This window comes from Pezoporus occidentalis, unplaced genomic scaffold, assembly GCF_034315485.1.
Source record: "Pezoporus occidentalis ecotype Australia unplaced genomic scaffold, CSIRO_AGI_Poc_V1 ctg158, whole genome shotgun sequence".
NCBI classification, from domain to species: Eukaryota; Metazoa; Chordata; class Aves; order Psittaciformes; family Psittacidae; genus Pezoporus; species Pezoporus occidentalis.
In genome coordinates this window covers 2,269,972-2,285,062 of record NW_026913404.1, presented here as the reverse complement: position 1 = coordinate 2,285,062, position 15,091 = coordinate 2,269,972, and the positions used below count along the sequence as shown (strand labels likewise).

Here is a 15,091-nt window from a genome sequence, read left to right as displayed (position 1 = left end):
AACAGCACAAACAGTTGCTAAGCAGAATCTGCTGGGATAAATAAAAAGCAGAAGATAGACGTGTTCAAGAGAGAGTAACCCATCTGTCCTATAAAGAGCAAAGGCTGCACATATAGATCTCTTGTTTAGATGGGCCAAACTGGAACTGTGACTGACAGCTGAGGGTGCATTTAACCTTGTGTAGTTTTTCCATAGAGGTTCTCCCTAAAGCTCTGCATCCAACCGACCAGTGAGGTCCTGAGTCTGACCGCAGCCAGTTTATCATTCACCCCAAAACACAGAGTTATCACAGTGAACATGGCAGGAAGCCAAGCCCAGTGCAGAGCCTTTCTTAAGTGCCAGGTCATGGCTGGAAAAATAGTCAGAGGGTAGGATACGCTGAGCACCACTGAGACAGAGCTTCCACAGCTGGGATCTTAGATGCTGAGAGGAGCACAGGATGAGTGCTGAGGACATACAGGCAGATAGCACGAGTGCTGGAGCACACTTTCCCTAGTGTGGAAGCCCAGACCTCATTAAAAGTTCCATCTTTCAGCAGCAAAAGGAGGAGAAGAGCAATTGAATTCCAGCTGGCAGTGTAATTTCATACAGGTGCAGAACTTTACACAAGCGCAGCCTTCTGCCAGTGAAGGATCTAACTGCATCACCCAGCTACACATATGGGGCCTAAAGCTGACTTTCATGAGCATGTCTCCAGCCTGTTCTGCCCAAAGGCAGTATGTGTATGACATTCCTGCCAGTCTGTGCCTCCATGGGGTCTGGAAAGAAAGATGGTTTATGAATGATGCTTGTATAGAAGGAACACCCTGATGGCTTTTGCTAACGGAAGCTTATGTGAAAGAGGGCAGAAGAGACACCTGGAATAGCACCTGTCCAGGAGAGGGGTGATAAATGCGTAGAATCCAGCCACAGACCTGAATTATCATGAGGGTTGTGTGGTTAAACTGTCTCACCTTGCACAGCTTGAGTACTTGGCTCTGCAAACACAAATACAGAGCAAGGCTTCATGGGAAGAATTAGCCTAGTTTATCATTAGACTAGTGAAGAACAGAACTGGGCTGCTTATGATGAATGCTGCGGATTCATCCTCATCAGAGGAGAATAAAGAGTGTTTCCTGCCTTTGGGTAGGAAGTTGTTCCTGCCTTTGCGTAGGAGACTAGATCAAACCGACTCTGGAGATCCCTTCCAGCTCTATGACTGGTGTTGAATGAGATGCAGGTTCCTATCCACAGAAGGGGTTTGTGTTTTTAAAACCTGAGACTTCTGAAGCAGGTCTGAATGCAGGCTCTGGAGATGAAACTCCTTTCATTACCTCCACAGATGTCTCAAATCCAAGACAGAAGAAACAATATTTCAGATTTAAAATACCTGGCTGTAAACCAGGGCTACATACATCAGCATTACAGACTTCCCACCATCCAGAAGGACTGCCATGGAGTCCCTAAAGAAGAGTTTCCTGATCAAAGAAAGATCACAGACTGATGTCTGTAAGATAAGTCTTAAAGATGAACATCAACCTACCTCTGGGGACCTCACATGGACCTTCAGCCTGCAGGAACTCAGACCATTTCCCACAGCCTTTGGAGGTGGCAATGGGATGTTGTTATGAACTGACAGTCCAGGATGTAACCGTCCCCTTCCAGGAATAAAGGCCACTTCTGTGCTTCCTTCATGTCTTAAACAAACAAGTACAGAACATTTTAACAACAGGAAAATACAAAGCACAAGTCTGTAGAACTTCCATGCCTGTGGTTCTTTCTCCAAGATAATCTCATTTAAGCCTGTGTAGCCTGCACCAGTGTAGCTGGATCTTCACTCACCTTGCTGCTTATTTGAACTTCAGTTCCGTTGCAGAACTCTGCTGGGCAGTGATAGGGGATATTCATGAGGATGAGAACATTGGGAAGGTCTGGATTACACTTCAGGATGATCCATGCACTCAAGATTTCCTCATATGACCACCTGTCAGGACCACGGAATCCCAGACAGGTTTGGGTTGAAGAGGACCTTAAAGCTCATCCAGTTCCAACCCCCTGCCACAGGCAGGGACACCTTCCACTAGACCAGGTTGCTCCAAGCCCCATCCAACCTGGCCTTGAACACTGCCAGGGATGGGGCAGCCACAGCTTCTCTGGGCACCCTGTGCCAGCACCTCAGCACCCTCACAGGGAAGAATTTCTGCCTAAGGGCTCATCTCAATCTCCTCTCTGGCAGGTTAAAGCCATTCCCCCTTGTCCTGTTCCTACAGGCCCTTGTGAAAGGTTGAAGCATCAATTAAGGCTAACAAGCCTCATGCTTCTTAAAGCCAAACACTGGTATAAAGTGAAGAGTTTCTGCCCAAGACTCAACAGCAACATGATGATGACAGGAAATATGCTCACCTTAATTTGGCTTTTGCAATTGTTTTTCTGGCCTCTTCATATGTGCTGCCCACCAAAGAATCTTTATTGATAGCTATCAGTTGGTCACCAGGTCGGAGACGACCATCCTAAACAAAGAGAAAGTCACAGCATTGGGAAGGAATGTCTCTCTGCCCAAAGCCTTCTCCTGCAACACAAATCATCATTAGTCCGTGCAACACGTTATTCGTCTATTCTTAGAAAAGCTGCTTCAGGACAGCTACAGCCTCTAGGAGAGGCCCCTGTTTGCAAAGTCACCGAGGGTCTCCACGCTGCCTTACCTTGTAACAGTCACCATCTGGCAGAAGCTCTTGAACATAAACCATGGGGCCATCAGGCCTGTTGGATCCACCACTGATTGTCAGCCCTAAGCCCGAGGAGTTTGCTATAGAAATGCTCTGGATTCCTGATTCAGTGGAGTAGCTGCAAGGGAAAGACGTTAGCAGGTGATTCCAGGTGATCTGGTTTATTTCCCCATGTCACTGAGCAAACTGCCTGCGATTCTTTCCATGCATGAGCCTTCTAACTTCTCCCAACTTTTCCTACCTCTGCATCATTTCTTCCAACCAACCATGGAAAGAGGAGGTGAGGACTCCCATTTCTCAGCAGACATTGTGCATCTTTATGAAGATGACTGGCTCACATAATCCCAAATGCTGGGAAATACTTGTTTGCATTTAGCAAATAAAGAGAGAAGAAACTAAAGTTTTAACAGGAATATATTTGGCAGCCTGAGCTTATATAGGCAAAGGGACACAAAGGATCAATGTGGTTATTGTCTGAATCCAGATAAATCACCAGATGCCAATTTGCAGATGGGCCAGCTATTAACCAGCCCTTAGCAAAGGTTAAATTGAAGCTCAGGATACAAAGCTATGGCTTACCTGAGGTTTGGACTCAAAATCTCACAAGATGCTTTAAGAAATGAGACCTTAAGCATCTTTATAGCAAATACCCACCTCCTGTGATTGACTTTGTTGGCAGTGGTAGAGATTACTTGCCCCGTCAAAGATGTGCTGCAGATGGAGCACCAATGTTGAATCCTACCCTCCAAGAGCTGCCTGCTAGACAGGACCCAACCAGCCACCAAGAGCAGGCTACAGCAGGCAGCTCCGTGCCAGGAGGGAGGTTTAGGGATTGCAGTGAGTGTTTGTGGGAGCAGAGATTTCACAGACTAGACATGCACTGATGGACTGCATTGCAACAGAGAGGTTTTGGGGAAGGATTTGGTGGGATCAGCAAGCCTTTTCCTCCTCATAGGCTGGGGGCAGCTGGCTTTTCTCTCTCTCAGTTTATTTCCATAGCAGGCACTCACCAAACAGGCTGCAGTCTCTGCTCCTCCCTGTGTTGTCTGATAACTTGGGACACAACGATAGCTACTGATGTGCATCCCATGCCTCCCAGTGCATCACTGCCCCGTGCTCGCATCAATGCCATCCCCAGTAGTCAGACACCCTAGTGACAGAGCACCCCCAGACTGGCAGTGGGCCCCTGGCAAAGGCTTTGTTGGGGAAAGAGAATGTATTCATGCAGCATGCAGCTTAATCTGATGAAAAAACATTGCTCTAAGAAATATTTTAGGAGAACAATACCACAAAATTTAGCTGTAAACCCTTCTTTAAAATCAAAATATCAGACACTATCTTGGGCAGGACTGAATCATATCTGAGTCCCATTGCTCCATGGAGTGATGGAACTTCAGATGACACCACGATGGGAGGCCACAGACTGGGAACAACCTGTGGTGAGTAGAAGGATGGCAGCCACATGCATGAAAAGACCCGTGGCCAAAATGACATCTCTGTGGCTGACCTTGCTCCGTGGGAATCAGTGGTCTGGGATTTCAAACAGCTCTTGCTGCTCCCTGGAGAATACCATGGGGTACTGGCAGTGCCATGGAGACAAGCAGTACAGCAGCTGAGTGAGGAGGCCACCAAACCAGGTCCCCTCCAGCCTATATCACAGCCTGGAGTGGGTTAACAGCAGAGCAAGGATGTCTCATTTGTCCAAACCAGCTGCCAAGTAGATGAGCTCGTCTCTCCTGTGTAAGGGTCTCTCACTTCACGCAAGCAGCTTAAACCTCTGGTGCCAAATACTTGTCCTCTGCAAATCCCTAATATGCTGGTATTTAGCAAGAGGGCCAATTCTCTTTACCAGTAACTTGGCTTGTTTATGCTGGCAAAAGAAGGGAAGCTGCAAATGCTGGGGACAACAGGGTCCCAATTCCACAACTGTTAACAACCTTCAAGCTGTCCCTCTTGAAGAGGGCAATCCTGAGCACCCAGAGGTGAGGCTCACAGACAAACAAGCTCTGCCTGTCCCAGCCTCTGATCCTGCGAAATATGAAAGGGACAGATGACCACATGAAAACACATGCTCCAGGAGATGCTCTGCAGACAAAAGGATGCAGTGTCTGTAGGCAGCCGCTGTTGACACCAAAACAAAGGGTGTCAGAGCATTTGCATCAAGAGGGCAGTGCTTGGGCTTTTGTTGCACGAAGTCAACATGCTGGAAGCAGGGCAATAGAAAACGAGCTCCTGAAACACCTAAAAGCACCACTGGCACACAGAAACACTCAAACACAGGAAACTGAGCTGAGAAATACTCTGCTCATGACATGGTCGATAAAGGTGCTGTGCAGGGTCTCTTCCGTGGGCTGTAAGCTACAGCTTCCCCCTGAGTGTCAGAGGAGAGGAAGGGGAGCAGTTGCATGGCTAACCGTATTGCAGGAATATTGACTGCCTCAACAGGGAAGCTTTCAGCTCTTGGGCCCAGGCTTCCCAGGAGCAGTCAAGATGCCACCGCAACAAGGACTTCTAGAAGATGCTGTAGTCTCCTTGCCATCGTGGTGATATGGCCATATAGAGGGCATAAGGATGGACAAAGCAGTTCTTCAAGCACTGGAATTATTTACTGGAGCTACCTCTAAGAGGGTGTCAGCTCTGGGGAGACCTTAGAGCAGCTTCCAGTGCCTAAAGGGGCTACAGGAAACCTGGAAAGGGGCTTTGGACAAGGGCCTATAGGGACAGGACAAGGGGGAATGGCTTTAACCTGACAGAGGGGAGATTGAGATGAGCTCTTAGGCAGAAGCTCTTCCCTGTGAGGGGGCTGAGGCGCTGGCACAGGGTGCCCAGAGAAGCTGTGGCTGCCCCATCCCTGGCAGTGTTCAAGGCCAGGTTGGATGGGGCTTGGAGCAACCTGGTCTAGTGAAAGGTGTCCCTGCCCATGGCAGGGGGTTGGAACTGCATGAGCTTTAAGGTCCCTTCCATTCTTATGATTCTATGATCTTCATGACTGACCAAGGGACAGGTTTGCAGGGCCGGCCCTGTGTAACCCATACATACTGTACGTTCAGGGGATGCGCCGGGTTCCCGATGAAGGGGCCATGGGAATTGGCAGGGCTCAGCAGCAGCGGGCTCTGGGAGCGCGAGGAGGAGCCCGAGGATGTGCTTTCCAGGTACCGACCTGAACAGCAAAGTCAGAGTCAGTGCAGGGAACACAAATACTCCAGGATCACCCTCCTTCCATACTCTAACACTGAGAGCTAACACCATTTTCCCAGCCTTTTGGGATAAAACACATGATATTTGAAGACCTCAGTTATTGCTCATGGAGAAGAAACTTGGAGGTGCCTCAGCACAATTCCAGTTGTTGCTGTCACCCCTCTGCCAGCCCTACATACCTCTGCACAGGGGAAGGATGCTAAGCCAAAGGGATGGCTTCTTTCCCTATGCACATATGATTTGGTGCCCTGGCATCTTGCTTGGGTTGACCTCGTTTATGTCATTGAAAGTTTCCCTTTTGCAAATGAAAGCATAATAATCATTGAATGAACGACTGCTGAGATGCTTTGAAATCCATAGCAGAAAGCTGCACCTGCAGGGGCCGGTGCTGATGGGCTAACCTGCCCAGCACACCAATTAAGCAGAGTGTGGGGATGTGACAAGCAGTTGCAGGACTTCTCTTCCTCAAACCTCCAGCCAAACACCTACACAAAACCAATCACAACTCATGCAATATAACACTGGGCAAAGGAAAACTGTCTCAGCAGCAAGAGGGGCTTTTGGTTTCCCCCCAAAGGCGTCCTGAGCTACTCACTGCCACCATGCAGGACCGGTGAGCTCCGTGCTGAGCCCGTGTTGCTCTGAGAGCCAAACTTCTCCAGCAGCTCAGAGAACTCTCTCCTGCAAACAAGACCAGGGCATAGTCAGTGGCTGCTCAAAACTGTTCCCCACCTGATTATATCACAACGGTGTGTCTGATGGCAGCAGCTCTTACTACCAAGTCTGTAGGTCTAGTGCCTGCCAGCAGTGGGGAGCAGAGAGAGCTTCCTCATGTGTAAGGGTAACCTCCCTGGTTTCAGGAGGTTGTGCAAGACTTGAGGCCAATAATCAATCCCATGGCAGTGCATGTTCCCATAATGGGCTGGAGCTTTGGGGTGCTCCTTCCCTGCTCTGGGAAGTATTCAGGGCAAACTTGGGCAAGAGGAGCTGGGAAGGGACATACGGACAAGCACCGGTGCTGGGGACTGTTCTTCCTGAGGGAGTCCTGATGAACACAGGAACCCTGCCTTGCACCCCAGCCCTGCACCCTGGAGCCTCCCAGGAATCAGCTGGAATAATTTCACCCCCAAGTGTGAGGCTCCAAAGTTTTGTTAACAAAGCATACAAATCACACAGACTGCCAGAAGGAGCCGTAACTATGCAAACATAAACCCAAAATGCTTGGCCTGTTGCTGACTCCTTCTAGAATAGTTAAGTGTAGATAATTCTGGTTTTAATTCTCCTTTCCTAGACAGAAAGCAGATCCTTCTAGCTCTTGCTGTGGTAAAGGTGGAAGATGGCCTCTGGAACACATGCAAAAGAAGCATCCCACTACTCTGAATCCATCCATGGCGATGTCCTTCGTGAGCTTCTTAGGCTAAACTCTTGGAGTGTAATTCCTTAACAAAGACCTGCATGCATAAAGTGTGCAGTAAATGTACAGGTATCAAGATCAGAAGGGCTTGTCAGGGAATTCAAGAACAGGGAAGAATGGCAGCCCACAGTTAGCATGATCCATTTGTCTTGAGGAAAGCCACCCCTGCTTCCCAAATTAAGTCCCTGCGATGTAAGCTCATCCACACCATCCCTGGAAAGATGGCTCAGTGCCCAAGTGCCTTAATTAATGCTTTGCTTCCAGGTTGAGTTTGACTACCATATAACTGCTCAAGCATGCTGAGCCCCTGATGAGCTGCAACTACCTGCGCACAACAATGAACTGCTTCTTGACCTTCCTTTTGTCAAATGTGACATGCTGAGTTTTTAAAGCCCATTAAGAACCCCCAGAACTCATGTTTACCACCTCCTGCTTCATTTCTGTAACCTGTGAGACTCTCACATCCTTTGGGATGAGGAGGCATGGAAAGGGGGTGCCATGCTCAAGCATCAGCCTGCTGTGCCCATCTCTGCCATGGTGGCTTTTCATTGCAAGGAGCATGCTGCCCCTCTGCGACTGTGTGGTCCTCTCCCTTCATAACCCAGCACTACCTGACTGATCCAACCTTTTGGCAGAGAGAAGAGCCTCAAGGATGACTCATTTCTTACATGTGTCATTACACAAGCAGCCAAGCAATGGGGAGGGACCCTGAAAGTGCTTCTGTAGCCACATTAGATGTCCGCTTTGAAGGCATGAGGGAATCCCCATGGGAAGGTGCCTTCTTGATGCTATAAGCCACAGGAAAAACCTGGTTATGAGTGAATAGCTCTCAGACTTGACAGTCAGACAAGCTCAAGACATAAATCTGTAGTAAGCCAGCCACAGCAAAGTTTCCTCAGTGAGGAGACTGCTCTTACACACAACCAGACGTTGTGTCATCTGCGTACTTTACCGGGAGAGAAGTTATATATTATTGGCTAGATTAGAGTCAACAATATTAAATGATGAATGAATCATCAGCTCCTTAGGTTCCTACTGGAAGTGCTCTCAGTAATTTCCATCTTCCCATTAACAACCAGCTCATTAAACAAACTTCAAAGACCAGTGCCTGCCTTATCTAATATTGCCATCAAATCTATGCCTTATTTATTCCATTTAATGCTAATTTCAAATCCAAGTGTCACACAATACTTGGTGGGATGCCTTGGTGAATCCCAGTACTTTGCATTAGCACAGTTGTATTTGTCAACTAAACCCATGGACTTAAAGACAGATAACTGCATTGTTCAGAACCCCCACCTTCCACAAACCTGTTTTAACAGGGAGTTTTATGGCATCAGACCCTGAAATATGTGTAAAAGCACTGAGAAAGTGGACAGGCTACTTAGATCCTATAGCAGCAGGACACTGGGTTGCTGATCTGTGATTCCCTGGATTAAGCCTTGGATAGGTCTTACCTCAGCAGAGTTTTTCCAACTTTCCAGTAAAGCCTTTGTATTCCTATGGGTAATTCACACTCCCATTTCACTGGTAACACATACAGGGATGGCCTTTTCCCTCCCTGACCTATTGCAATGGCAGGTCTGACATGCTGGAAAGTAACGTATTATTTCCAGTAGTTACCAAGCCACAAGCAGCCAGGTTTTTGTTCTGGGCTGAATGTTTCTGTGGTCATCTATTGTTACGTTTTCCTCAGATAATAATTCACCAGAGCACAGAACAGGTTATGAACTTAAAACAATGGCTGAAAAACTCTTAGTCAATGTAAATGCAACTAGTCAGGCAGCTCTTTAAATCTTACTAAACAATGCAGCCCCAATCACAGATCCAGGCTGTCAGCCTCTGTTATAAGCAAGGGCAGGTATGACCTGACACTCTTTGTTGTTGCTTATTTCATGTAGTTAAGTCTATCCACAAAAGACTATTTATCATTATTTGCTCAGAGCCTGAACTACTTGCTCCCAGACCAGGGTTGCTGTCAAGCCCAGGTCCAGCTCAGCCATTTGCTGTATGGACGAAGTGACTAAATGCTGCATCATGTAGCTCTGTCCCAGCTCCTGCTTTGTTGGTCAATACTGGCAGCCCCAGTTCCAGCAAGGACATAAACACATGACTATCCTGAAGTACACGCTTCTCCCAGCAGCAAGCAGCACACTTTCTGGTGTCAATCTCCCAAGAATTAATTTTGTGCTGTATTTGAAGGAATTCGTGAGCGGGCAGATGATGCCCAAATGCTGCTGCTGAATGAAGTACACTGAAGGAATGCCTTGCTTTGTATTTCTAAACACCAGAAGATGTCTTTAATATTTAAAATCTGACCTTTAATACAACATTCTAAATTGTCAGATGCCTGCAGGGCTAAAATGCCCAGCTTTATTTAAGAAAAAATCAAACCATGAGGTAGCATTAGGTGGAAAGCTCATTTTAACAATTGCTTCTCCAGCTCTTTTTCATTTGAGGTCTGGAGGATCCCTGTAACAGAGCTTGTACCTGTGGCGTGGAGTGGGATAATGGGGTTTGCCAGCAGCAACCAGCTGTAGGCCGACTTTGCTACAGATTAAGCAATGGGGGATCATTCTTCCTACAGAACATTGTTGGTTTATCTCATAATACCTTTTTGTCCTGCCCTTTTGTTCTTGGGGGAGCAAAGGGTGAATCCTGTATCAAAGGCTGTGTGAGAGCAGAGCATCTGGAAACCTCAGCTCTGCACCGCAGCTGGGGGAGAAAGAGGAGACTGTGACACCAGATAAATTAATAGCTTGTCTCAAAAAAAAACAAAGCCTGCAGGGCAGTGGGAGCCGTGAACCTGAAGCACCACAAAAGAAAGTTTTCCCGCACAGCAGCTGCAGCATTTCACTGTTGTCCAGTTGGGATGATGCTCTGGAGCAGCAGCTCTGGCACAGAGCCCAAGTCCTGGCTGCACAGAGCAGCACATCACACTGCTGCTGGGCTTTACTTTTCCATTTACGCTGTGGAAGCAGTGACACGCACCGGTGCATACCAGCTTCTGGGTAGAAAGATACATGGCTTTCCCCAAAGAGCAGCTGATGACCCTGGGACACCCCAGGCTTGCTGGAGATGGCCCAGCTCCTGTCCAGTTTAGCACCAGCTGAATAGCCCATGGGCTGAGCTGCCACTCTCACATGCAGGGCTCACAGGAAAAATGGGATAACTTGGCAGTCGCACTAAGTTGGATGAGGCTTGGAGCAACCTGGTCTAGTGGAAGGTGTCCATGCCTGTGGCAGGGGGTTGGAACTGGATGAGCTTTAAGGTCCCTTCCAACCCAAACCATTCTATGATTCTATGATCCCCAGCAACAGCCTCTCTGCTAATTCCTGGATATTGGAGAAAAGCAGACTGCTTTCCTTTTCCTTCCTGCTTGTTGAGCAAGCCCTGTTAATGCAACAACCCGTTTCCCTTGAGATGACAGTGCATGTCATGTGGAGATGCAATGTATTTAGCATTTTATCGTGCAAGTACTATGAGGGGCATTGCAAACTGGCTTTCTCACAGTGATAAACCTGAAAGACCAGGATGATATTTGTGCAATGCACTGGAACAAGGAACTATTGCAACCTTCAGCCTGAGAATGAATAAACAATAATTATGTGTATGCAATAGAATTATCCTCATTAGCTAAAGATGAGCACAGACAAAAATCATATCCAGCCACTCTCCAAACGCATGTCCAGCTCAAAATCTGAATTTTCTGCTGTAAGCCCTAGCATTACGGGTGCTCTCTGCAGCACAGCTGATGCGACAGGCTGAAAACATGCATCTTATACACGCCAGGACTGAGTTCCATTAAAAGCACAGGTAATTTGGGCCTATAATTAACTCCAGGACAAATAATAGTGTTTCTGAGTCAAATTCACCCAAGGGCAACCACAACAAAATGCTGCTCAGCTGAGTCACTGAGAAAACCTGCAGGCGGGTTGGACTGTCTTCCAAACCCAGAGCTATTGTGTTTCCTCCTCCAGCGTGTCTTGTGTGCTCAGAGTTTATGAAGACAATCTGCATGCCTGTATCTGTAGATACACTGAGTTACACTCCTCCCTGCGTCTTCCTTCAGCTTTCATGCCTCATGAGCCACACTGCTGGGCAGTGGGAAGGTGCAAGGCTGCCCTCCGCTCGGGGGTGTTCATGGTGCAGCATCTCCATGGGCATCACCTCCAGAGATGACAATCCCTGGGAAGTCAGTCCCAACCCAAAGAGCTGTCTCCTCTCAAGGACAGACTTAAAAGATAGTAGGGCATCAATAAAGACAAAACTAAGGGGGAAAAAAGTAGAAAGCAGAAAAATCCTTTCCCCATTTCCACAGCCCCTAATCCTGGAACTATGTATTTGTGTGCTAAACAGTTTGCAAGATGATTACATAAGTGAAATCTCTGCAAATCTTTAAACAAAATAAATAACTAACTAAAGTGATTATTCCCCACTCTCCCACTGGCTAACTTTTTGAAGATTTAACAGATAACCAACAGCAAATGGAGGCCAAATAAATTGTTTTGTTGCCCTTTGAGTGTCCCTCAGTGGGTTTTGGAGCTGCTTCTTTACCAGAAGATGCAGCGAGGAGCTAGAGCTGCTGACAAAGACAAGGGCTTTAAGAACTATCTGCTGTAATTTAAGATATAGGAGGCACCTGAAAGCTTGGGTGAAGACAGAAAACCTACTCTGGGGGCTCTGGCTGAGAAATCAAGTTTCTCTAAGCAAGTCCTGCTGTTGATGGGTGCAGGGAGGTGCCCAGCTGCAGCAACCCATCCCTCCTGCTGGGGACCAGCCCTGGAAACAGCCATGCAGAGGTGACAGTGTGTTATGCCCACTGCTGCTTCCCCACAAAGGCAAGTGCAGGGACCGCAGGGGTGCAGCAGTGCATCCTGTGCATCCTTCCTCCAAAGAAGTCTGACTGTGTGACCTGCTCACTTCACCCAGTGCTTCCTCAACAGCTGCTGAACCACTTGCCCTTAATATAACCATCTGAGCTGCTATTTTCTCTGGAAGAGCATAGGTAATAGTGTCATTAATAGCAAATAATTCTTCCACCAGTGTATTGCTGTGGTCAAAATGAGTCTCATCACTGTCATTACAGAGCTCTCACTGCCCTGCCAAGGCAGTAACACTCCACAGCTGCTGATGGATAAGGAATAAAACTATCACCATGCTAACGGGATGTGGGAATGTTGAGCAAACTCCTCTGTAATCTCCAGCCACCCACATGCAGTGGAAAGCCTCAGTGCCACCAGCCCATGACCGCTCTGCCCAGACCCACTCTCATTTTGGTGGTTCCTGGTGCACCTCAAGTGTGCAGACATGTGCTTCTATGCAAGGGAGAGGATGCCCCAGCACATCATGCCAGATCTCCCAGGGGACGCAGGCAAAGACCCCACTAATCCCATACTTTGGTTTCCACAACCCTGCCCTCTGTCATTGTTCCACACAGTTTAAATCCAGCCAAGACAAAACTGAACTCTTTCCTTCTCCTTTCGAATCCTTCAAGCCTCTCTAGAGAAAGCAAGGTTTTCCAGGGAGCAGCAGGGGGAGAGTTTGAAGAGAGAAACTGCTTGTCCTCCCTGAGAAGGAGGAATCCTCTGAGGAAGGAAAACCTTAACTCAATGTATCTAACTCAAAAGGAAAGGGAAGATGCTGCTGCCCCTGTACATACTCATCCGAAGGTCTGTGCAGGATGTGGTAAGCCACAGGGAGCTGAAGGAGCCCATATGCCCCTTCAGCCAAGGCTGGAGCTGCCCTGGTCCTCCTGCAGAAACCTGCTGGATGCCAGGATGCCTAACAGACCTGTCACAGTCTGGGCGGGAGCCAAGTCTGCAGCTGGGAGCCACCAGCTTTGCTTCCTCCCCATTACAGCTCCAGTGCATTCCCACCAGTGTACAGTTATCAAAGACCCTTGGGCACCTCTGTCTTCACCATGGGCTGTCAGCCTGGTTAGCTCAAAGGCAGCCCAGCTCCAGTGCCCACAAGTGCCGTGATCCCCAGTCCCAGCGCAGGTAACACCTCTTACCTGGCATCGTCGTCACGGGCTATAAGAAGGCACATGTGGCTGGTGGCTGATGCTGTCCTCAGGATGTCCACAGCCCTGCAAGACAAGGATGGCCCCATGTCAGTGCCAGCTTGCAGCAGTGCTCCACCACTCACCCAGCCACCTACCAAAACTCACGACAAACTGGGCAGAGACCCGTGGCCTGGGCACCAAACCATCACCAAACAAGTGACCTTTTTTGTCTGGATGCCTGTGGAACACCCCCATTCCCTGCCCTGTACGGGGCAGCCAAGTCGCAGCCTGAGTTTTCCACTTCTGCAATAAAAGAGAAGTCCCCAGTAACAAAGGAGACCCAGAAGATGCACCCAGAAGGTGGGCAAATACCTCCCAGGACATCTCCTTCCTCAGGAAGTTTCCATGTCAGGGATGGCTGCTTTCTGGTTCAAAATACATGTGTCCCCATGGGAGTCAGGGCAGTGTGCTAGGACACACACTGCAGAGATGTCCTCAGTGACCTCCTTCACCAAACCCAGCTGCTCTGGGGGTTTGGAAGCTTCCCAAGCATCCACCCAGCAGGAATGGAAGGCAGCCAGCAGGCTAACGCTATGATTAATGAAAAGAGGTGCCCCAAAAGTGGAGTACTCCTCTGGATCAGGGAGCTGAGGGGCTGGATTGCAGCTCCGGAGGGAATCCCTGCACAAAGCAGTGCTCTTGCTTAGGCTCTGGCTAATCTCCTGTGCTGGGAGCTGTGGGACTTGCTGGGAAGCTGCAGCAGATGGAGTGGGGGTGCCAGAAGCTGTATTTTGGGGAATGCCAGAATATCTCACAAGCACAGTTTGAGTTCATTCATCTATTTTTATAGATGTGTGTCTGATAATTCCCAAGTTGACCCTTAGGAACAGCGCAGGCTGCGTCGGAGTGCAGACAAAACAATCTCCTCGTGTCCTCAACCTGCAGACTGAGCCGCTTCCCAGAATTATACAAAAGCAACAGGAATGCACAATTTCCATCCGGATATGGTACCTCTCACTTGTAACCCCAATTAGGGACTCTCCATTGACCTCCAGGATCTGGTCTCCTGGCTGCAGGCGCCCTAGAAAAGAAAACTAATGGGTAGAAACTGCAGAAAATACAGCTTGAAGGGACTGGGAGAGGCTGGGCAGTTCCTCCCTTTGCCCAGAGACAGGATGAAATATGCATAGGTTGTGCCTGAGATGCTCATTCAACCTGTTTTTCAAGATGTCCAGAGATGAGGTTTCTGCAGCCTCCCTGACCAGCTCATGCCAGTGCTGCAGCACTTCCTCAACTGGGGGAAGTTACGAAAGTCAGTACCCAAAAAACGCAATAAAGCTTTTACTTTGTGCAGCTTGAGGTCAGGTAGAAAACCACGAGTGGCTTTTCCACCTGTTCTCCATTTAATTTTCTTTATTAGGTGGAAAAATGATGTTGTAACATTTGGGGGAAAAAAAAAACAAACCAAAGCATCTTTTTGGCTTAAGTTACAAAAGGTGAACTCTGCAGAGCCCTGCCTAATACCTGCTCATCTGAAGCTACTCAGAATGGAATCAGCACCCCAGAGCAGAGCTGAATTTGCAGAAGGATCTCGGGTCATTTTGGAGCTACAAGCAGTGAGTGTCATGTGGGAAGGGACAGGCAGAAAAGCGAAGTTCTGTATGTGGCAGAGGTGGATCTTAATTTAAAGACATGAAGCAATCATGCATATGCTGAGAAGCCAACAAGGCTGCTGGTGGATGTTACAGACTGACACACTAAACAAAT

General features: G+C 48.2%; 1 protein-coding gene across 1 annotated transcript in view; it reads right to left on the bottom strand.

Annotated features, from left to right (window-relative positions):
- The window catches only part of LOC134160195 (syntaxin-binding protein 4-like), a 42,833-nt gene that overhangs the window by 12,647 nt on the left and 15,095 nt on the right, over window positions 1-15,091 (bottom strand). Inside the window, exons 4-10 of the mRNA XM_062611967.1 lie at window positions 14,336-14,405; window positions 13,334-13,408; window positions 6,499-6,584; window positions 5,745-5,865; window positions 2,682-2,823; window positions 2,383-2,489; window positions 1,523-1,676 (exon numbers count right to left, since the gene is read on the bottom strand). Coding sequence (XP_062467951.1) covers window positions 1,523-1,676; window positions 2,383-2,489; window positions 2,682-2,823; window positions 5,745-5,865; window positions 6,499-6,584; window positions 13,334-13,408; window positions 14,336-14,405 — 755 coding nt within the window. The remainder of the gene's footprint in view (window positions 1-1,522; window positions 1,677-2,382; window positions 2,490-2,681; window positions 2,824-5,744; window positions 5,866-6,498; window positions 6,585-13,333; window positions 13,409-14,335; window positions 14,406-15,091) is intronic.